This window comes from Penicillium roqueforti, assembly GCF_015533775.1.
Source record: "Penicillium roqueforti strain LCP96 04111 chromosome Unknown scaffold_04, whole genome shotgun sequence".
Taxonomy (NCBI): Eukaryota; Fungi; Ascomycota; class Eurotiomycetes; order Eurotiales; family Aspergillaceae; genus Penicillium; species Penicillium roqueforti.
Window position 1 is genome coordinate 494772 of NW_024067568.1, and position 23215 is coordinate 517986.

Below are 23215 nucleotides of genomic sequence, written 5' to 3' on the forward strand. Positions count from 1 at the left end.
AACCCCCCCCCCCCCTCGAACGATTTCAACCATCCACTTCAATCAACCACCAAACAGCCATGCACATTCAGTCGACTATCCACATCAAAGTATCCACTTCCGTCAAGCTTCGATCAACGATCTACATTCGACTACTACAATGCTTCGACCTGAAAGAGGAGGAATGAAAAGAAACGGTCTTGAACGACAGAGTCTCCGCAGGAGTGTCTCTGAAGGAGACTTCTCGTCGGGAAGAGGTTACAGCGTGTACCCATTTAAAGGAGACTCTCAAGACCGTTTGCTATGGTGGTAAAAAAAAAAAGGTCCCCTCGACAAGCAAGTATCGATATCCAAGCATCGACATCCAAGAACCACATCCACATTCTACTCATTCACTTCAATCATCCACCAATCACCCACTTCAATCCACTTTAATCAACCTTCAATACACAATCCACAATCAACAAAATTCAGATTCAATCACCCATGATGCTTCGACCTTAAAGAGGAGGAATGAAAAGAAACGGTCTTGAACGACAGAGTCTCCGCAGGAGTGTCTCTGAAGGAGACTTCTCGTCGGGAAGAGGTTACAGCGTGTACCCATTTAAAGGAGACTCTCAAGGCCGTTTGCTGTGGTGGTAAAAGAAAATGGTCACCTCGACAAGCAAGCATCAATATTCAAGCATCGACATCCAAGCTCAACCGCATTCAACAACCATATCCAAGCTACACTTCAATCAATCTTCACTCAACTATCCATATTCAAGCATCTACTCCAAGCAATCATATCAAGCAACCCCTTCAAGGCAACCACTTCAAGGCAACTACTTCAATCAAGTTTCTACATCCAAGCATCTATATCAAGCATCCACGTCAACCATCCACTCAATCAACCATCCACTCAATCAACCATCCACTCAATCAACCATCCACTCAATCAACCATCCACTTCAAGCATCGACATTCAAACAACCATATCCAATTTCCACTTCAGTCACCATCTATATTCGACTACTACCATGCTTCAACCTTTAACAGCAGGAATTAAAAGAAATGGTCTCAAACTACAGAGTCTCCGCAGGCTCTAAAAGAGACTTCTCGTCGGGAAGAAGTTACATCGTGTACCCAATCAAAGGAGACTCTCAAGACCGTCTACTGTTCAGGTAAAAAAACACTATCGCATGGACAAGCAAGCATCGACATTCGAACTTCCACATTCAAGCTTCCACTTCGAGCTTCCACTTCGAGCTTCCACTTCGAGCTTCCACTTCGAGCCCACAAATTCGAGCTTCCACTTCGAGCTTCCACATTACTCAACTATCCATTTGACCACCCACAATGCGCTTCCTTTTAAGAGGAGGAATAGATAGACTCAAACAACAAGTGTCTCTGCAGCAGATTCTGTCTGTCATATACTACATCTCGTTACAAACCCTTGCTCCATTCGTAACATTCCTTGTAGCATACATACATAGTCGTTTCTATAGAGGCATAAACCACAGCTAAAAATTAAACTCAGGTAAATCAGTAAATTAATTAATTGAAAGCAAATCAATGCAAAATCTTACGTTAAGCCTCATTCACATAGTGGTCAGGTGACCACCCGGACACCCTCAGATCTAGATACGAATAGTAACTCCCTCTTCGCACCCATTAACACTTTGTACTTTATACGCAAACCCCACGATTTTACCCCAGAAAACCACACACAATCGTGGCCTTCCCGCCTGACTTATACATATCGCTTAAATGATGTTTGGTGGTTTAGCGCTCGTGCCTGAGCTCTCTGACAGCATGCAGATCTTTACCTAACCTTCCTCTCTATACACTATACAGGCCTAATTTAGAGAAACTCGAGGTATAAGCCAGTGCAATACATTGATCATAAACTCATATACTACCGGATACGCTATGAAGATGGCGAAAGAGAAAACGTCAACTTGGCTCTGCGGAAAACCTCCGCCTTCAACGCCCGATACTCATTATCTGTCCGCAGAACAGCATCACGATTCTCGATTGCTCGACGCAGAAGATAGGCCAGACATTCACCCATATCTCCCCAAGTCGAGCATTTGTAAACCTCCGGTGTCCCATCGCCGTCATTCATCTGGAGCAGCGTGAAGCTAACTTCATCCGACATACCATGGAGTTGGGCGAAGCGCACAGGCACGGTGGGCAAGCCCGACGTGACACGATGCTTATAGAGCTTCTGGGCAGCGACCACACTCTCCTTGTTATGACTTGCCAGGAAGAGATTTACCGAGGGGAATTCGCGGCTGCCCTTGTCTCCAAATTCTCCAATGTTCTTTCTCAGCGCCCCCTGAGCAATCATATTATAAGCGTTGTCGGTGTCTTCTTTCGTGTCGTGGATCAGGGACCGTTCATCGGTGGCCATGTATGCGCCCCTCACGAGCTTGAGGCCGAGAGTGAATCCATCTTCGCTTGCCACAGTTAGATGGTTGGCCAGTGTCGCTGGTGTGCTTTTGAGGTAGGCCTGGTAGGTACTGTAGATAGTTGCATAACCATCGCGGTTGTATTTGCGCATGAGTTCAACAGCGACCCGTGCAATGCCCTTTTGGAAATGCTGAGACTCGGCATCGACGAGGATGCGAACTTTTCGGTCTTTGGCCTTGGTGCAGATCTCATCCAGTGCGTCCATCATTTGCTGCGGAGGCAAATCTCCAGCGGCGAAGGCCTCGGTGGCTTTGATGCCAGCACCTGTCAATCTTGTAAATGGTCAGTCGGTACCCCATGAATGGGTGGTGTGAGAGTAACTTACTTGACTGCGAGGTAATCTTCTGCATCTGACATGTCGATGGTCTCGACTGTTCCCTTCCGCCAAGCTTCGATGCTGGGACATTGGGAGACCGGAGCATTAATCGACACGTTCCCATCCTCGCTTTTCAAAGCAGCAACGCCCTGTCCGTGCTGAGCCTGAGTACTATGATCAAACACAGTCTCAGCAGCGTAAGTCAAAATCACACCGCGGAAGCCCATATCTTTCATTTCCCGGATGGTAGATCTGCATTCTGCCGCATTCTCTCCGGCGCAGAATTGGTTGTAGAACGTTTTCTTTAAAATTCCATGCAGGATCGGATTCCGATCCACATCAAAGAGCCAGATCCTGTTAGGTTTGGAGAGGAAGGACATAAAGGAAAGCGCGGGTATGAGGAGGAATCTCTTCGACGATATCGTAGAGACCAGCAGAGATCTGAGCAAGACATGCGCGGGTAAGATAGAGAGAGGTGGTAGTGAGGGGCTTGGATCAGTCTTGACTTGTGCCTGTGCTTGCAATGTTGAACTAAAGCGCAGTCTCGTGGAGGCAGGCACGTTGCTCGTTCGAATGCATCGCGCAAGACCGGTTACAGGCTTTCCGGGAAATAAGGTACGCATCTCTGTTATGATGTTATGAATTTCAACTGCTCATTCCAAATTAGACGAAGGGACCAGCTTCTTTATCCTTCAACATTATTCCCCGCGTATAGTACCAGATAGTATATCGGACAGGCCTCCGGTGCTTTTGATAGCTGAAACCCACCATGCGGGGTGATTATCGCTGGTGCTGGTCAGTCTCTCCACAAGCAGTAATGGAACCCGCAAAGCGTATTCGGAAGACCGTTTTCATTGGTGGTCCAGATCATTCCTTCGTGGAATGTCTGTACGGAAGACTCGCCGGTGGCGGGGTTGCTTGTCCATGTTATCAACGGTATGCCTACCGACAGTACCTATTTTTATCAAGTGACACAAAGATAGACTGGATTGAAGTAATCGTTGTCAAGTTACTAACGGCTCATTTCATGTAGTTGTACGGAATATTGATATCTTATACAACTCATGTTTTCCGATGTAGATTTGCTATATAGGCTAAGGGCGAAGAGAGAATACTAACCACAGCTACAATGATGCACTTATCGGAGGAAAATATCATTCATTCCTAGATATAAGTATGTAACCCTTAGTCCATTCTTCCTTATCCGCTAGCTTCCAATTTCCATTTCCAGTCTAACAAATGAGAGCAGCCTACGCATGGCGCACGAGACAGAACATCAGACCACTTTTTATTATCTCTTTTCTATAAAACCCACTCGTTGCCAGCATTAGAAATCCTCCTCGAGGAAGCCTACAACAACCCGGTATACCTCCGACTCTCCCTCGAGCTCGCCGAGCCAGGCTCAACAATGCCGTTCATGGTTCTCAGCGCGCAGTAGGTATTCTTCGGCGGATTCTCCCTCGCATATCTCATCCCGCCTCAGATCTGTTATCGCTTCGTGGGATATATAGAAGGAGAAGGAGCTGTGATCACAGACTGACAGGCAATCCATGACCTCGAGAATGGTCATATGCCTGAATGGGAGAGCTGGCTCCCGAGATGGCAACTGAGTACTGGCAGATGCCGGGCTAACGCTGTATACATTCATTGCTGATGTATATGTATGGTGAAGAAGCGAAATATTGTGATTTCAATCATACTTTAGTGAATTTAGATCAGAATCAAGATCCGAATCCTTTTGCGGCGGAAGTTAGGGTTCTGGTTCAATTTTCTTGCTCGTCCAGGGAGCTGTAGGGAAATAGGTGCTTGATTGAGGAATCAGTATCTATTCTCTTTAGTAAATCTTCATCACTCTACCATTGAGTGTGTTTGTTTATGGAAAAGAAATCACTAGAGCTCTATCTACCATGGAAGTGGATGTTGAACATGCCGATAACTACGTGAGTCGCTAGATATAACTAATAAGTAAAGCTTTTGTTATCTACACAGGTGTAAACCAAGCCCAAATTTGAGAATCGTGCCAGATACCAAGTTCTGCATGTGGAAAAAGGCGATGTTGGACGAAGGCGGGTGAGATGCCGAGGCTCGTCGGGAGGTGGTCCCGACTGAGGCCTAGACATACAACTGGTCAGCGACGACTGTATAGAGTTCTGACTGATAATTGCAACCCATTTCGGTCTGTTTAACTGGCTTCTGGTCAAGTTAGGAGGCATTTATTATGTAGCGGTGTGGGTTTGATTTGAGTCTAACCGAATATGCAATTTCGCTAGCCGATCAAGGGCGACTATCAAAGAAACTTGAGATTCTACGCATTTTAAACATACTAGGAGATACGGTGCTAGACATGTAGAAGAGAAATCCGAATGATGCCCAAGTAATACCATTTTTGGGATAAAAGAGTAGAGATATTGTAAGTACATGCAGGAGAATGCCACACCAGAAATGAGAGGCCTGATAACCAAAGCATGTAGATATACATAGCTATGAGTTTGAGGGGGCCGAGGAAAAATGCCGTGGGTCTGGACGCGTCTGCGTTGTGAGCTGGAACCGAATTAGGCGACAATGAAGTGGCCTCTCTAGAGATTCCACGTGCCTTTGGCCAAGCATATCTTTCAATTGAGTCTGCAAATTTGGGATCTGCGGGTCCACGCATGCTACGGGTGCATTAAGGGCTCCGATGCGCGGACCGGTCAGAGAAATCCGGTTCACTTCTGCGCCAAGCGTCATTTTGGGCATCCATACCGGGGGGGTTGGGTCCGGAGTTGGTGCGAGAGCGGTGGTGGCAGAGCGTTTTCAGTGATCAGCCATTATCAAACAAGGGATAGGCTACCACGCTGCTAGTTTGGTGAAAGTCGTGTGCATTGCCGGTCAATGACTGTCGTAATCGAGGCCATGACAGGAATGACACATCGCAGGAGATGATATCAATTTCGAATGTAAAACAATCGGTGCCTAATAACTTTGCGCCGATACCGCCGCGGGCTGGAATAGGTTAGCGATTCGTTCAATAAGGTACGGGATGCACCAGCGATTCCATGGGCGATAATCCAAAGAGGGGTTCCTTACAGGGCTGTTCAACATGCTGTTGCGCTTGTTTCGGCCCTTCTTGATGTGGTTTTTCAGGGCGGTTGAGTCCAAGGGCTTGAGAAGTTCGAAGCTGCAAAGAAGTTCGCCAGAGACTGACATGATAGCGCCCCAATTATCGAATTCGCCGCAATACTGTGAAAAGTCAATAAGAGTCATAGTAAAACACGAGAGAAGAGAACCTACGTTGGGAGCAGAAAACACAGTCACCAGAATACGATCCTGGTAGAACTCATATCCGTCCTCCACCACCATGTGGGCACGGCAGACCAGGTCGAAGTCGTGACGCTGCAAAAAGTCCATGATCACCTTCTTTCCGAAGCAGTAGCTGACGCCACGCTCATTAGGTTCCCAATCTTCCTCCATATCTGCCGGGTCACTCCACACAAGGTCGTTCAACAGACCATAGTCCGGCACGTCGGTAGGGCGAGCGATGCCGCGAATGTCGTCCATGTGCGAAAGACTAGGAGAGAGACCACCATGAACACAGAAGATTTTTCCGGCCACAATCGCAGCAATCGGAAGACAATTAAACGTATCGATGAAGGTCTTCCAGACCTTGATGTTGCAGCGACGCTTGCACTCATCATAGAACCCATACACACGGGTAACGTTGGCACACTCATGGTTTCCGCGAAGCAGGAAGAAGTTCTCGGGGTATTTGAGCTTATAGCACATCAGCAGAAGGATCGTCTCCAGACTCTGCTTGCCTCGGTCGACGTAGTCGCCCAGGAAAAGGTAGTTAGCAGCGGGAGGGAATCCACACATCTCGAAAAGTCGAATAAGGTCGGTATATTGGCCGTGAACGTCGCCGACAATCTTCACGGGAGCAGACAGTTCCAACAGAGCAGGCTGCGACAGGAAGAGCTCGCGAGCGGCGGTACAGATGGCGGTAATCTCCGCATTCTTCAGGCAGACTGTTTTGGTAACCTTGCTAGAATAACCGGCGTCCAGGAGTCGCGAAATCATGTCGTCCAAATCAATGGATTTCAAAGCACCCATACCCATTCCGGGAGATCCAGAAGTCTCCAGAGGAGCGTTCAAGATGAAGTCCAAAATGGGATTCAGCTGGTTCTCTCGCTTCATCAGAATTGATTCACCAGCAACCGCGGAGGCCCCGGTTGGGGGGCCACCAGTGGGAGGGTTATCTGACACAAGGTCGACCTCGCCGCTCTGCTTCATCACATTTACATCCTTGTGACCTCGTTGCAGACTGGTGGAAAGCGAGGGAGACGGTGGGGGTTGGGGGGTGCCGGGTCGCGACGCGTCCTCGGAACCCGGCGAGGGGAGGCCGGCATTAGAGCCAGGGCGGCTTCCGACGGACTTGAGGGAGCCCGCATCGGATTTATCGGTCTGGCTCTCAGTACGGGAGAGAGCAGTGGTGGAGCCCCGAGGGCTATCGGAGCTGCGGGCCCCGGGGATTTTGGATCGGATCGAGCCGCGGAACGAGCGGAGAGACTCTTTGGTGTCGGACTTGGAAAAGGAAGGGTAGGACTGCAGAGTGTCGCCCGAGGCGTTGCCCTTGGAATGCGACTGACCCATCACTACAAGGCTTAACTGCCAAGCTTGAGTTTGCGATGGCCGCAGGAACGATGGAAGTCCGAACTGTTATGCCAAGAAACCCCTGTTGTGTTGCTGGAATGTCTTGGCCCGAGCTTCTGCAATGATACAAAAAGCTTGGAGCGACTCTGCAAGTGTACAGCGGGTTGTGTGCGGACTGTTTATCACTAATCCAACTCTGATCGGAACTCTGATCGGAACTCTGAGGAACGCTGAGGAACACGCGGAAGGCAAGTGCGAGACGTGAACACAGTTACAAGACGAATGAAACGGACGAGATGGCGATGTCAAACTGCAGATCCAGGTAGCGGACCAGAGCTTTGATCACTGATGCAGGTCGATCGGTTTTCGGAATGGTGACAAGCTAAAAGATAAAGGCGGAAGGAGGCTGAGGAAGCTCTACCGAAAGTTAGTCTCTTGCACGAGACAATGCAGGTGCGGGATTGCAGGGCTGACTCCGCAGAAACCCAGATGGCATGTGGAGGTATTAGTGAGATGGAAAAGAAGAGAAAAGGCAAGGGAGGTCCTTGAAAGGAGCAGAACTAGGAATGGTAGGTTCGCGGGTAGAGGAATGCGTCATTATGTACGGGGGGGTTGAAAGGGTGGTCGTCCACGTAATAGGCCACAGACACACCCGGGGATATAATTTACCTCCAAGAGAATCCAATGGGATGAGATGTCACAGAACAGGGCAGAAGCTCCCTGCCAGAGTGAAAACAAGAAAAGTAAGAGGGGGAGGAAAGTTGCAAGTCAAGAAAGTCAAGGGAAAGTCGTAGAGAGGTAGGGAAAAAGTACTCCGCCACCGCTAGCACAGCGAAAAGGTACTTTCCGGGTACAACGTTGGCTGTTTCTGTGGTTTCCGTTTCTTGGGCCGGTCTCGATCGGGCTGGGGGGATTAGGTCAGCCGGAGTATCTGCCGGGCCGGGATATATAAAGAACTCGGACAGCTGCCTGATTGAGGAAGCGAGTCGGAGAGAGTCTGGACTGGGAGAGTCGGCGCTCTGATATATATACTGAAGATCTATGGATTCGGGGGTAGTCAATGATCAGCTTTAATCAAAAGGTTATTTATCCTTTTGGGTTATTAAACTAAAACTAGTGTCTGGAGCCCCCAAGGTCTGTACGGAGTATGTTGTATATCTATCCCTTTACCGCTTCACACCGCACAAATGGAAATATCTTCTTTGTCTTGTTTCTTCGATCTTGTGACCCCTGACTCTGAATATCTTTTTAATGTATCATAGTCTAGGTCAATATTCTTGTGTTTTTTGGCTGTCGTTATGTCCTTGGGATCACCCACTTATTAGCGCTCGATAAGCGACAATTCTCCTACAACGTACATGCATTTACATTTGCATTTGGGCCACTGAAAATAGCCGTCACAGATGCATTGGTAGAGCCACTCAAACACCAAGAATCTTTTTCCGAATCTACCCGGCCACTCGCAAGAGAATGTATCCGGAGCTTGGACCCCACCACCCTAGGGCGAGTCTTCCTATCAGAAGTGATGGAGATAAAAAGTGGAACACCCACTGACTCAAGGACTCAAACACCGTTCAAAAACAAAATGATACATCACAAAATATTATACGTTGCTGCGTGGTAGGGCATAAGCTCCCTGCAAATACTTCCAACAGTGGAAGGCGGCTAGAGAACAACAGACAACACCCTGTCTCATGATCAGATTGCAGCGGAAGCACACACGAGCCACATATACTCTTGGTTCTGCAGGAAAACAACCACGCTGTATGCCAAGGGATCTATCTCTGTGGCGAAGACACCGCTATTTCGCCCCTCCATTACCCCTTGTTCACTGAAAGCGCCTACCACAAACAATCTCCCTATCCGATAACTTCAATGTCGACTGCAGATTGCCTGTCAAGCCACCTTGAATGCAGCTGCTGTGATCCCGGTGCCACGTTGGCGGAGAAGCAGCGAGCGCCGCTGCAAGAAATCCTCTTGGCAGCCCCACGTCCAAGTCTAGTCCTGGCGGAAAGCAGGGACCGGGGTGATTGTGGGCGCAGGGCAGAAACCGGGCCTTTCCTGCGGCATATCGCGTGGGATGCAATAGATGGTTGTCATGCTGCTTGATAGTGGGGCAGTAGAGCTAGGTTTATCATTCGAGAATAGGATAGAGAACGATCCCCAGATGGGAAAACAAAGGTCTCGTGGATACGAGCCCGGGTCGGAACGAAAATTAACGCTTACTCCAGCTCTATTTTCGTAATGTGTCGTCCTGGGATCACAATGAGGCCTATCAACCGGTGTGTCATGTCCAATTTGAAAGTCGCGCTCTTTGCTTCCGGCCCTTCTTCTAGCTCTTTCTCGTGTGCAGCGGCTTGTACGGCAGATGTGGAGGGCATACGATATTCAAAAGAATTGGCGAGAATGATGTTTCGGTCCTGTCAAGCAGTTTTCGATTAGTGCCATTCGCGGTGTGCTATTTCAAACCCTATAGCACGTAGGTTCATACGTGACTGCTTACTGCATCCGTACACTTGAAAAGCCCAAGAAACATCCGGTTATCCGTGGTATGGATCCGCAGTGTGCGACCCAACAGCCCCTCCAAGTATTTAACAGACTGATCGTGATCCATTGTGGTTGGTGCGTGGTTCGTGTCAGCAGCCCAAGGACCTCCAATGTGCGGGGGAGTTGAAGTCTGAGGGTAGAGCTGAAAAGGACTCCGATGCAGGAGGAAGGACAGTGTCGAATTATTCGGGGGGTTGGCAAAGTTAAGTAATTGCTCTTGCAGTTTGGGATTCCCCTGGCCTGGTTCAATTGAAGAGGGGACGACGTCGGGTGGACGAGATCACTCGGGTGGACAAACAACGTTGTTGGTGCCTAAGGCCATTTAGGCTAATTGGCCATCACGCTAGAATCTACAATGTTCAAAAAGCTACGGAGTATAGTGTTTAAATAATGAAAAGTCAGTATACTTGAAAGTAGCAGCTACTAGTTTTATTCTATACGTATGTAACGTTGCATTAAGCCAGATATTTGGCGATGTATGTTCATTAAAAGTCAAAGCCGTCTTCAAACTATCCCCAGGCTTCCACTGCTAAAGAAAAAAAGTCTCTCGAGAAAGGATGAAAAACAATAGATTGTAAGTAGCCAATAACACCGTGCCAAAATAACCCAATAGGTATCACAAAATAGATAGAAAGGTAATGATAACCTCTCCTGATTTAAACACCAGCGCGCAATGTTGAAAAAGGACCCGTGAATGGAATTACATCCAGGTCATTCCTTCTAGCCAGTTCTTGGGCGCTTGACCCAATCCATCACTAGCGCTTCAGTCCATATCCATGTCCACATCAACACTCTCCTGATTGGATCCAGGACTATTGCTCTCGCTCGGGCTGTCTCCCGAGATTATTTGATTAAACGCCTGGCGACGCAGGAGATCTTCATGGGCCTGCGCAGTCTCATTGGCACGAGGTGCAAGTGCTTGACGGGATGGTCGGAAAGCCGATGATGGCTGAGGTTTTGGTTGGAAGAATCGGTGTAATGTTTGCTGTCGGGGGTCGAGGACTTCTGGTGTTTCGGGGGTTGGCTCTAAGTCCATTGTATCCATATCGGTAGCCTGTGTAGACTCCTGCTGCTTTTGGGCGGAGAAGATCCATCGTAGTGTGTTTTCTGCCAGCTGTCAGCGATTGAACGTTGACGCGATCAAGGGAGAGTACTCGGGGGCATTTACGATAAATCACTTGGTCACTAGGACGATCGTCTCTGAAGCGTTTTCGCGTTCGACTGTGGAGATGTGGGCTCCCATCGATCACCATGCCCCATTCACTAGGGGCTGGAGCTGACGGACTGGTCGGGAGAGCTATGAAGGAGGCTTTCCGCTTGAGGGACATTTTCGGAGCTTGGTGTATATAGTAAGGTGGACCGGTAGGGGTTTGTAGAGGTAATTGCATATATAAAGTCTTACAGAGGAGGTAATGAAAGAGAAGAGAAGAGGAATTGAGACGAGGACTGGACGCAAACACAACTAGCTGAGCGCGTCATTCGCGGGATTCGCGTTGCATTCTGTCGGGCTAAGCCAAAACGGGTAATATAGGTAGCAGGTTGGATGCTCATAACAACATTGACAACATTGGCAACACGCTTTGATATTTGTAAAGAAACAGACTATTTTTACTCTTAATAGATATCGCCAACCTAGAGTATCAATGCCATTACTTCATCATGCTATGCGTAGTCGCAATCATTCTTTCGGTCTCCAGGACTACAAGCATAACATATGTATCCCAGGATATACAATGAACTTTTGATAACACTTTCTTTTAAAAGTTTTTTCTATTCAGCTATTCGACCCGTAACTTGGTTTGCCAGTGCATATCTTGGTATAGGTACATATCTAAATGATACTCAAATATAAATTCATATGAGTTGACTAAAATGACCAATACCGCCTATAAAATACATGTTCACTACAAATCTTCTCTATATCTGCCAATATAAAATCCAATACCGATATCCTCCAATATCCCGACGTCTTCCAATGACGCGCTGGCTGTTCCGTGGGATCCCCCGCTCCCCCCACTTCTTCAATTGAAGAGTAGAGCACCACTTCACATTTGACCTTGACCTTGACCTATTAACACAAATCATACCATGCCATCTCGACACGCCTCTCACTCTGGATCATGGTACTCAGATAGTGCCCGCACCCTAGCCCGTCAGCTGGATGGCTGGCTGGCGCAGGTGCCAGACACGATGGAGAAGGTCGGCTCACTGCCAACCCCAGGAGCCAGAGTGATCATCGCACCGTATGTCTGGACCTTTATCATACATATGGTATTATGCAGAACAAACATACTAATCAACCAGGCATGCGGGCTATTCATACTCGGGGCCCTGCGCAGCCTACGCATACAAGGCGCTGGATCTCTCCAAAGCGTGAGCTTATCTCCCGCTTCTTCTATGAAAGTCTCTAACCTCACAATAGGAAGCGAATCTTTATCCTGGGACCGTCACACCATGTTTCGCTCGCAACACTGGCTCTCCCGACGCTAACTTCCTACCGTACCCCTCTATCCGATGAACCCCTCCCACTAGACACCGAGCTGATTACCCAGCTTCTCGAAACCCAGGCAACCAGACCAAATGGGGCGAAGATTAGCTTCACAACCATGTCGCGCTCGGTCGATGAAGACGAGCACAGCATCGAGATGCATCTGCCCTACATCCACCGCTTGCTCCAGCTCCAATATCCAGATTCTCCAGCCTCGGAATATCCACCTCTAGTCCCAATCATGGTCGGAAATACCTCGGCCGCGACAGAGCAAGCATTCGGAGCCCTTCTAGCCCCTTACCTGGCGGACCCGACAAACGCTTTTGTGATAAGTTCAGATTTCTGCCACTGGGGTCTCCGATTCCGCTACACATACTATGTTCCACAGGCCCCCACGCCAGGGCCACAACTCCCATTGTCTGATGATATACTTCCGCAACCTGGCATGGATGCAAGCAGCGTCGATCAGGCCGTCAAGATGGCCTCAGCCGGTCACTCCTTGCGCCAACGCGATCGCATCTCAAGCAGTCAACCGGCTATTCACGAGAGTATCTCAGCGTTTGACATGGCTACTATGGCTGCCATCACGACGGGATCTGCAAAGTCTTTCCTCGACATTATTGAACGCACGGGTAACACAGTATGCGGGCGCCATCCGATCGGGGTAATCATGGCGGCCCTGGAAATCGTCACAGCAAGTCAAGCAGCCGAGCAGGAAGGACGCTTCTACTTCCTGCGATACGAGCGTAGCTCGGATGTAGAAGATATTGATGATAGCTCGGTGAGCTATGTCTCTGCATTTGCTGTGCTTTAATAGTGCATCACATGGCCTTGATGGCAGGGCTTGTCTCCTTGCTTTTAGTTCGGATATTGGGCATTAGCGCTAGCGCCAAAGTAAGATTGCAATCAATGACTTATGAGTATCCGAGTATCCGAAACAGAAATTACATGGGTTTGACTTGTCCAATATAACATCCATGATGGCATGTTCACCCGGAGCCGTGAATGGGATGGACTGTACGGAGTAGCATTCACCTAAATCACCAGTTTCAATCTATGACAGGCTCTTCGCAGCACTAATCACTCGGCTTTATATTCCTGGCTTCCACATATTGCCATAAGCTGGCACTCGGTAGAAGCACATCGACAAACGAGGTCCTCATCTATCGTGGGATAGAGCGGATAACTCCGAGTATTCCGAGTATTCCGGCTTTGTGCTCAGCAGATTAGGAGATCCTGTATTGATAATGAAGGGTCGCGACAAACGCCTCTTGACTTTTAGGCCAGGGTCTGAAACATATTAAGGCTGAGCACCCCACTGTCGATGGCTACACTTGTGGATACACACCGTGCACCTAGTGCGTTGTGAATGGATCCCTGATCTCTTATACTGTATAAGAAGTTTCAGAATGAGATCTATCAAATGCCTCATTACCCTAATCAAGGAATTCACCGTTATCAAGGGGGGTCAACCTGGAACACTTAAGTCCCTGAAATTAGCCGCTGGGCTGTTGGAGGCGTTATTCGGCCAATCCGACAGCCCTAAAGTCAGATAACTCTGCCCCTGAGTCCGTTCCAGTTCGACTAATCAGATCGCAGAAAAGCTTCTTTCGGTTTGTTTGTCCAGTGGGAATCTACGGGTTAGAGAACCCCCGCCTGGCAAAGTGGCACTATGGCAGTCGGGGCGCCAGCAGGATTGATTTTTCCCCTTGAAGGCAGCAGCCCACTTTAGGGCTTGTCTAATTCATCTATTGTCCGCATATTCCGTACAAGGAGTGGATCTTATAGAGAATGTGGCATTGTGAAACAAAGCGCCAAAAGCATATAAGACTTCTTTAAGTCAAGTCCTATGTCCGACCTTTGATATGTTTCTTTTCTCACTTCTCACTCCAGTCGCTCCTTAAGCTGGATACGTCTTTCATTCCTTTTTATCTTTCACGTATTCCAGCTTCATAGAGTGGAGATATTCCTTGGCTGGTTCTTGGAAATCTTCACCGCTTAAACAGCCATGTTCTTCTTATTCGTGGCCCTGGTTGGCCTCTTGCCTTTCTTTACATTCGCTTCCCCGATTGCAGTCAACACTACCAACATGACGTCTTCCGATCAAAACATAGGAAATAAACTAGTCTTCTGTCATTTTATGGTGGGTTATTTATTGCATTATTAAAACCTGAATAAAATACTAACGCTATCTAGATGGGCATCGTCGGCAACCGCGAAGGCGCCAGCGACTATGACGATGATATGAAGCGTGCCAAAGACGCAGGTATTGATGCATTTGCGTTGAATATTGGCACCGACTCTTACGGCGACACCCAGCTGGACTATGCCTATGAATCTGCCGCCAACAACGGCATGAAAGTGTTTATCTCCTTCGATTTTAACTGGTGGCAGGCCAGCCAGGGAAGCGAAGTCGGCGTGAAAATCGCGCAGTATGCCGCTCATCCCGGGCAGCTCCTGGTCGATGGGAAAGTATTTGTTTCGTCTTTTATCGGCGACGGTGTCGATATCGACGCAATCAGATCCGCTGCTGGCAGCGATATCTTCTTTGCGCCGAATTACCACCCAGGCCAGGGCGATTTCGATAATATCGACGGCGCCCTGAACTGGATGGGCTGGGATAGTGATGGAAATAACAAGGCTCCGACTGCTGGGCAGAATGTCACTGTTGCGGATGGCGATAAGGCTTATGCGGATGCTCTCCAAGGGAAACCATACATTGCGCGTGAGTATGAGTATGTCTGTTCTTCTATGCATATTTGCTAATTGAAAAATAGCCATCTCGCCTTGGTTCTCGACCCATTACGGCACCGAAGTCTCTTATAGCAAGAACTGGGTGTTCCCTTCCGATCTCCTCTGGTATGAGCGGTGGAGAGAGATCCTACGTCTCAGCCCTCGCTTTGTGGAGATCCTTACCTGGAATGACTATGGTGAATCGCATTATATCGGCCCGCTGTCGTCGCCGCACACAGACGACGGTGCTTCGAAGTGGGTGATGGACATGTAAGTAGAGATATCCCAGTAAATTAACAAAGCAACTGACAAGGAAGCAGGCCGCATAATGGCTGGCTCGACATGGCAAAGCCCTTCATCGCCGCCTACAAAGCCGGCTCGAGACTGCCTATCAGATTCTTAGAGGAAGAAAAGCTGGTCTACTGGTACCGGCCCACTTTGAAAGACGTCGACTGCGACGCAACCGACAACACAATGCAAGGCAGCGCCAACAACGCCAGCGGCAACTTCTTCCGCGGCCGGCCCGACGGCGCCGACACAATGAAAGACGAGGTGTTCATCGTCACGATGCTGAAGTTTCCGGCGAAGGTGCGGGTGCGGTCAGGCAATAATACTGAGACCTACATCGCGCCTCCGGGAGTCTGGTCACACTCGGTGCCGATGGGCGTGGGCGCACAGAGTTTCAAAGTCACCCGTGGCTTCCAGACGGTTCAGGCTTTGTCGGGGACGAGTTTGAAGGATGTTGTCGACACGTGTGCCTGCGGCATCTACAACTTCAATGCTTATGTGGGCACTCTGCCGGCAGCGGACACTGTTGACAAGCTGCAGCCGGCTGGGTTGACTATGTTGATGGACGGGTTGAAGGTGACGCCCGAGATCAACGCTCTGGGTTAATACTTTGGTTGGGCCGTTGGATTCCTTATGATTGGGTATAAGACCTATGTACAGACTGGTCCGCTCACTTGATCGGAGGTGAGGGTTATATGTACAACATCAATAGAATACAACAGCTGGTATAACCAATGTTCGTCCTCATTTAAATGCCGTGTCATCGTTGAACATCTACTTTAGGCCAGATACCGAGTACCGGCTATAAATCAGCGAAATCCGGAGTATTCTTTGATGCAGACATTGCTAGATACAATTCCGTCATTCTATAAACCGACCTTTCGAATGCGAGTTTGCTATTGATCGTGGAGTATCTTCAAGTCGTAGTATAACATGTTGTAGTATAAGTATAAGTAACGATCTACAAATGCCCGAATTATTTTCTTCCGCATTTCCTTATCTTGTTTAGTCCCAGATCTACCAGATACAACGGCCATAAATAATCCATCGCATTCCCTTTATCTTCACCGACTCTTTGCCCACGTTAGGCACTTGGCGCTGCCCGGAGTGACGGGAACATTGCGCCCGAGTCAGCAGGTGCAGGTGCAGGCCTCGTGAAACTATTTAGGAACCCGATCTCGCCGTTGTCTCTTTGTTTTTGGTCTTAAGAGTTATCAACAATGGCCCGTATAAAACAGGGAGTCTTCTCCTGGGAGGATGTACTGCATCAGCGGTTCCAGAGTAAGCAACGAGCTCCTATTCCTATTCCTACGCTTTTACATCTGAATCCCCAAATCTAACAGATCTAAAAACAAAACAGGCAACAAACCCCCTCCCCTCCCCCGCCGCCAAACAATAGCGTTCTCCGCACCCCAACTCCAAAGCCGACTCCTCACCCGGCTATCACCGGAGCTTCGGCTAATGATCTGGGGATTCGTCCTCGCCGGCCAACGAATCCACATAGTCCAATGCAGCAAGCAGCGACTCGGGCACGTGGTGTGTCCCTGTGCGCTCGAGCCCAGATCTTCACCACCGAAACGCCACACGCGCCAGAACAGAAACTTATTCTGCGAGATCTGCCATGGCACGGGCATCTCTCAGCCGGCGAAAGAGGCCGATCTCGTGCGCTGGGATAAGGTTAAGCTACTGGGTCTGGCCTTGACTTGTCGGCAGATGTACGGTTGAGATATTACCCTTCCTTTCCTTCCTTATCCTACCTACCCTACCCTACCCTACCCTACATCTACCTATATGATGTATCCATGACCTCTCCTCTCCTCTCCTCCCCATCTCACCCAGAGAAAAGGACCTCCCCCACTCCCAATACTAATCCAAAAACCAGATACCACGAATCCATCCCCCTCCTCTACACCCTCCCAACCCTAGAATTCAGTAACCCCTGGACCCTCCCATACCTCCTCCCCACGATCCCGCCCGAACACCGCGAACGCATCCGCGCCATCGAGCTCCGCTGGTCCTTCCCGGGCCACTGGCTCCCGAGCAAGGACTCCGTGCGCGCGGTCTACGTGTCCGCCGGACGGACGCAGTGGACGGAGACGTGTCGGGCGGTCTCGCAGCTGGAATCGCTGCGGTCGTTCGTGCTCGTGCTGGAGAGTAACTGGTTCAGCGAGCCGGTCGAGAAACTGGCTGCGTTTTTGGAGCCGCTGAGCGGGGTGGTTGTTCGGTCGAGGGCTGTTTCGAGGCGGAGGTGGGATTGGGGGTGTATTGGGAGGGATGGGGGGGATGTGGATAGAGATGTGCATATGGATCTTGATAGGGTTGGGGCTCGGTTTGCGGTGAAGGATGGCTTCGGTGATGGGTTCAGTTCGGACGAGGACTCTTGTAAGAGTCTTGGATCGGATTCTAGCTCGTTTTCTTCTGGCACTGGGGATTCGACGGTTTCTACGGGGAGCTGGGAGCTCCGGCTTCAGGGTCAGTGTTATTATACGCATGAACTGGATCGCGTAGGGGTGGATCTTCGGCGGAGAGGTGTAGATTGCTGGATATCGGCGGTGTGAGAATGCTCGATTTGCAAATCGCGTGATTAATGTTCTATGATGCAATGATCGTCTGTTATCTAGACGATGTCTTCTTGTTTTTGGCACATTGCATGTCTCGGTATCACTTCGGAGTATGTTCAAGACACCGTTGCAGATCTACATATTATAATCGGAGTATCATCGATGCATACTCGGCATTTCTGAACGTTATTGGTAATGGATACATCCTTTAGCTCAACATACAACACAATACATATGTAACAAATGCTACCATGTTGCTGTTTACATATTAGAATTCCAATTCTCGGCTTTCTGATCTTCCCCTATACTCCACCGCATGGAGATTCAAGTGAGACCCTGTACCCACCGAGAGGAGTCGGCCTATAAATACATCCAATAAACAAAACACGTGTTTGACCTTATAAGAATGGCGTGGAATCAAGATGGTATCCAGTTGGATTGCTCCGTTACAGGTACATGTATGTATTTGTGTTCATTTCATTACAGACCCTACGGTGAACAGAATTATGCGTGAGCATGATGATATAATGTCGCCAGGGGCAAAAATCGAACTCGTCTCCACCGGGGACGCTAGGCGCGGGGAAGATCGCATCATAATCAAACTATGTAGTCTCGTATTTATGGTGGGATACAGTGGGAGAATAAAATGCTAGTATTGAATGGTACAAGCCCATATAGAGTAAAGGAAATCGACCCTTGAAAAAGGTGGTCAGGTATATAAGAAAGAAAATTGAACCAGCGATCCTGCCAGGACATGCAAAAGTAAAGACAAAATGGCCGCATCCGTGACTCGTAATGTGTCGTCGGGCAGTTCACAGATATTAGAAATAAGAAAGGAGAAAGGAAAAGGATAGGAAGATATCGTCGTCACCATGGGCGCCGGGCAAAATCTATGAAGTGAAACCCCGGTTGTGACCCATATTAAGTGCAGAACGGTCAAAATGGTCGGGAAAATCAGGCTCGGATGTAGTATCTCAGAGAGAAAGAAAATGGAAAATCGCGTAGATAAACGTCGTGATTCGGGCGTAGGAGAGAAATTGTATGATCAATGATCAGGAGGACAATTGGTCAACATCGCCAGCCATTGTGGACGGACAGGCCCGGGAGTCTGCTCGTTAAATCTGCGGTCGCATATGCTTGAATCTTTGTCAAGATAGCAATGGTCGTCCTTCTGATGCTGACGTCCAAAAGGAATGCTAGCGCGACCGCAGTGGCTTTGGTCAATAGTCGGAACTAATGTTGCCTAGGGTTCATCGAATGTCGCTGTGCCCGGCCAGTCCTCCGATGCGAGATAGGAGGCTGTGGAATATTGAATATCCAGGTCGCACAATCGTTCGATGAGTGGTGTGGCTGATATGAAATTTCAGAAGCCGAGGGGTTGTTGTGATGCCAGGTTACCAGCACCAATTTTACCGTCCTTCATGGGAACGGTCGGGTCCCGAGTTACCATGGCCTCGTGCGGCGAGCCACTCGGTCGAGGCCTCCTGGCGAGCACCTGGGTGTTTCTGGTCCTCGCGGCGACTGGTGAGGCCCTGAGGGAGCATGTTGTTAATCTCTGCTGCCAGCGCAGATGCCATATAACACCGGAGTTCCTTCTCTTCACGCTCATCCTCCTTGATCAGGCGGCGTTGGTCGGTCTTGGACATGTTTTCGCGACGCTTGCGTCGGATCTCATGGATTGACCACAGAACGACCTCTTCGGGGGCGCGATTGCGAGGGCTTCCGTGTCGGGAGAAATTGCGGACGTAGCGGCGGGTGACATCGGTCGCACCGTCGATGGAGAAAGCCACACAGTAAGAGATCTTGCGTTGCCATCCTTCGGTATACAGGCGAGGCTGATCCCAGGCGCCCTCGCAGGCATCGACGTGAACCCATCGCCGTTGGTGTTCCGAGTACACTTCGGTCCAGACGTAGTCCTCCGAATTCCAAACCCAACGGACTCGGGCTCCGACTGCGCGGCAGAACATGCTAAAGCAGTTGGCCCATTCACCAACTCGGCCTCGTCGAGATTGCAGTAATTGCCACACATCGGAATACCGTGGGAATCGCTCGTGGGCGGTGCAGCTGGTATCGGAACAACGGTACAGCTCGACTCGGGTTGCGCCCCGGGCGGTCTCGTCGGGAGTGGGAGGAGTCATGCCTTGGGCTATCGTAGGCATGTGACATTTCGAGCACGGAGGGTTATTAACAAATTGGAAGAATGACCCCTTGAACCATCTGGAAGATAGATATGTTAGCAAGGGCGCAATGGCTCTAGATCATAGGGAATCCACATACCTTAACAATGCTCGGATGACACAATCTTGGTAGCCCCATTCCGGTTTCCCTGCCACGCTGGCAGCCTGGGCCTGCATAATTTGAGATTCCTCCTCGGCCTCGGAATACAGGCGATCGAGCGGAATCACGGACAGGGCCTCATCCAATAGACCCGGATTTTCGTACTTGGTCGGTGTCACGGATAGCCCCTTCAATAAATTATAAAATTTCAGTGAAGCTGCATCTTGGGGCGGTGATGGCATGATGGGAAGACCGCGTAGTGCTGATGAGGTCGTCGGCTTTGGAGAGGGAGCGGCGGTAGGACTCCCTAGCGAGGGAGGTGGTGGCGGAGCCCGCGTTGGCGGCGGAGGAATTGATGAATTGGACATTGGAGATGGTGATGCTGAGTGAGTACGCGAGCGAGAGGGTTCATGAAGTCGGTTAAGTCGTTTGGTGCGCATTAGCTGCTCGAATTCGTGTGTTAAAGAGGCGGCGTCGTAGCCATTCGAGACAGGCTGGGTAGCCCGGTGCCTGCCGTCCGCCATAGTCGATGAGGAAGTCACGGCAGACTTCCAAGACGATGACTGTTGAGATCCAGAATTCCTCGGAATTGGCGAACAATTCGACTTTGGGCGAAAGAGATCCAATTTGACCCTACGTTCGGAGAAGGGAAGAGGAAGTGTAAAAAGGGATGTCGGAGACGAGTAGTAAAGAAGGGACTACCTCGCTCGAGTTGACGTAGCACACTTGAAGATCAGGGAATCAAGAAGGGAAAGAAAGAAAGACAGGCCCTTGGAGAGAGAGAGAGAGGGAGGGAGACGGGATTCACGTACGCAGTATTACGAGCGTCGTCAGCATCTGGCCCCAATCACGGGCCCCGCGGCCAAGCCGCGTGTGCGAAAACGAAAGGAAAAAGCCAAGGGAAAAGACCCTTTTTCCCCGTAATTTCCGTAATTTACGTATTTTTGCCTCCCGTGAACACGTAACGTCGACATCCAGATTTTCAATGGATCGTTGCTAGTTTCTTGGCGTTGTCTATACTTTGATGGCTGAGGCTTCTATAGACATTTGGGACGGACTCATCACACACAGATGATTCCAAGACTATTGAGGGATATTGTACTTCTGTATTTACGGAGTACAACGAGTCAGAGCCGAACCCCATCCACTGACGTGGCTCAGTTACTAAGCCTTTCAAGGTTCCAGCCCTGGTCAATATAATCATCACGGTTGGGTACAATGACGATCAGTACCCTGAGTAGTTCATAAGGCGATAATAATCAAAGCTCGTGGCCGATACTCCATAAAAGCACATAACTTTGTGATATCAAGCTCCAGTCCAGAAAAAAAAAAAAAGAGAAATATCGAGGAGATGTTGTAGGGTCAACGCGCGGCCAAGGTACGAAAGCTCTCCTGTACCGTCCGCTCGTCCACTGAGAGGCCGGAGACGCGCAAGCGTCCGTCTTGGCATTTCACATCGGGGCCAACAGCCTCCGCCTAAGCCGCTTTGAGGCGGTGCTACCGGCCTAATCGGGCTTAGCGTATCTAGCTGAAGGGGCGCTTCCGACCCTCCTTCCAACCTGGGAAAGGCATCTTCATCTTCTCTGGTATGAATGTCCCAATGCAATGTGAGATCCTAATTCCTGGGATACCTAATCGTCCATATTCTTTCTATCGGAATGTGAAGGTGAGATCCATGATCCGATCTCCCGTGCTAAAATATACATCTTATGATCGTGCGGATCGCTAGGGCTAGTCCGTTTTCCATACAACGATACCATCCACTGGAACTCATTCTCCATCGCCAATCATCGTTGGAACCACCCACGAGAAGACCCTGGAAAATATTTGAGGTTCCAGCTTGTGGAGGTATCTTTTTCCATTTGCAGTCGGGCAAGTGTCGATCTACATGTACATCGTATCGGCCGAACCCGCGCTATGTATATACCCAATAAGCCGGCTTACATATGAATCAGGGGTTCTAGTTAAGACTGGGAAGAATATATTCAAGTACTCCGGCTCTGTATATATCTAGCTCAATATCATTATCAGTCATGTTCGGGTGCAACTACAGTATAGAATAAATATAGTTAGGTCACGTTGATTTGGTATGCCAATCATAATGCTATTTTTAAAATTCACACGCTCTAAGATCCAGCCCTGAAATCTATTACATCTCATGACTCGGAAATTTATGTATTGACCAGGCGTTTTATCTGGGGAAGTCGATCAGCCACCGTCGTTTCATCTTCTAGCCGCGTTTGAGCCTAGTGATATTCTGAGGCTATGCTGGGTGGCTGTGCGATCGAACGCCTATTATTGTTGCATAAGTAGTTGAGCAATCCGTCATATGTAGCAGAATCCTGGAGTTTTTTTTTGACTACCAGATGTTTCTATAGTTCTGATGCCGAGAAAGGTGTCTCGATGCTTAGCTCGGATGGCGAGCAATTTCAAAAAACCGGGTCTGTCACGGGAACTTCCAACTAGTCTTTTTTTTGTCAGGTATGTTATTTTTCTCTTCTCATCGGTATTGACGGTAATGACAACAGCTAGAGTTACTACCTTAACCCAAGCAAAAGGCGATTCGTACGCGCCACGCAAGGCTCATATCAGCACTGATTCTCGTCATGGGATCAGTGCCACCAAGGGAGAACTGAAAGCAATTCGGGCTTAACCAGCCGAGCGAATCAATTATCCCCGGACGCCAAGTGCCAAGACCTCATGTGTCTCTTCACTTTATTGCTTGGATGATATTCTAAAATAAGACACAGCTTATTCTGCAAGACTGTTGGCGTATGCTATGAGCTTGGCTCTGCCTTTTTTAAGGTGCCAAGCCGATATGCATGCTCTCCCTGTGGATGCATATTCCGCGCATCTAGTTTCCACGCGTCGACACTTATTCAATACCTGCGCGTCCCTCCATCTTTTAGAGATCTGTCAATTTTGTGACCGCGAAAACAGCGCTAT

At 49.2% G+C, this 23215-nt stretch overlaps 8 protein-coding genes across 8 annotated transcripts; 3 read left to right on the forward strand and 5 right to left on the reverse strand.

Moving 5' to 3' along the window:
- Nucleotides 1-1888: 1888 nt before the first annotated feature.
- Nucleotides 1889-3372, reverse strand: LCP9604111_3023 (proline dehydrogenase family protein; the record flags this gene model as incomplete). Its single annotated transcript, XM_039070566.1, has 2 exons — nt 1889-2705; nt 2759-3372. 2 exons carry the CDS (start codon nt 3370-3372, stop codon nt 1889-1891), a joined length of 1431 nt encoding a protein of 476 aa, XP_038930978.1.
- Nucleotides 3373-5701: 2329 nt separating this feature from the next.
- On the reverse strand, nt 5702-7375 carry phzA (putative serine/threonine protein phosphatase; the record flags this gene model as incomplete). The annotated part of the gene is made up of 3 exons (XM_039070567.1): nt 5702-5731; nt 5816-5968; nt 6020-7375. The coding sequence occupies 3 exons, from the start codon at nt 7373-7375 to the stop codon at nt 5702-5704; spliced, it is 1539 nt and encodes a 512-aa protein (XP_038930979.1).
- Nucleotides 7376-9597: 2222 nt separating this feature from the next.
- Nucleotides 9598-9989, reverse strand: LCP9604111_3025 (LSM domain-containing protein; the record flags this gene model as incomplete). Its single annotated transcript, XM_039070568.1, has 2 exons — nt 9598-9795; nt 9879-9989. The coding sequence occupies 2 exons, from the start codon at nt 9987-9989 to the stop codon at nt 9598-9600; spliced, it is 309 nt and encodes a 102-aa protein (XP_038930980.1).
- Nucleotides 9990-10685: 696 nt separating this feature from the next.
- Nucleotides 10686-11250, reverse strand: LCP9604111_3026 (uncharacterized protein; the record flags this gene model as incomplete). Its single annotated transcript, XM_039070569.1, has 2 exons — nt 10686-11029; nt 11091-11250. 2 exons carry the CDS (start codon nt 11248-11250, stop codon nt 10686-10688), a joined length of 504 nt encoding a protein of 167 aa, XP_038930981.1.
- A 760-nt stretch (nt 11251-12010) lies between these two features.
- On the forward strand, nt 12011-13224 carry LCP9604111_3027 (protein MEMO1; the record flags this gene model as incomplete). Its single annotated transcript, XM_039070570.1, has 3 exons — nt 12011-12165; nt 12227-12295; nt 12345-13224. 3 exons carry the CDS (start codon nt 12011-12013, stop codon nt 13222-13224), a joined length of 1104 nt encoding a protein of 367 aa, XP_038930982.1.
- Nucleotides 13225-14418: 1194 nt separating this feature from the next.
- LCP9604111_3028 (glycoside hydrolase family 71 protein) lies at nt 14419-16037 on the forward strand (the record flags this gene model as incomplete). The annotated part of the gene is made up of 4 exons (XM_039070571.1): nt 14419-14553; nt 14607-15135; nt 15188-15413; nt 15464-16037. The coding sequence occupies 4 exons, from the start codon at nt 14419-14421 to the stop codon at nt 16035-16037; spliced, it is 1464 nt and encodes a 487-aa protein (XP_038930983.1).
- Nucleotides 16038-16651: 614 nt separating this feature from the next.
- On the forward strand, nt 16652-17989 carry LCP9604111_3029 (uncharacterized protein; the record flags this gene model as incomplete). The annotated part of the gene is made up of 3 exons (XM_039070572.1): nt 16652-16712; nt 16792-17146; nt 17314-17989. 3 exons carry the CDS (start codon nt 16652-16654, stop codon nt 17987-17989), a joined length of 1092 nt encoding a protein of 363 aa, XP_038930984.1.
- Nucleotides 17990-19401: 1412 nt separating this feature from the next.
- On the reverse strand, nt 19402-20793 carry png1 (peptide-N4-(N-acetyl-beta-glucosaminyl)asparagine amidase; the record flags this gene model as incomplete). The annotated part of the gene is made up of 2 exons (XM_039070574.1): nt 19402-20209; nt 20270-20793. The coding sequence occupies 2 exons, from the start codon at nt 20791-20793 to the stop codon at nt 19402-19404; spliced, it is 1332 nt and encodes a 443-aa protein (XP_038930985.1).
- Nucleotides 20794-23215: the final 2422 nt, after the last annotated feature.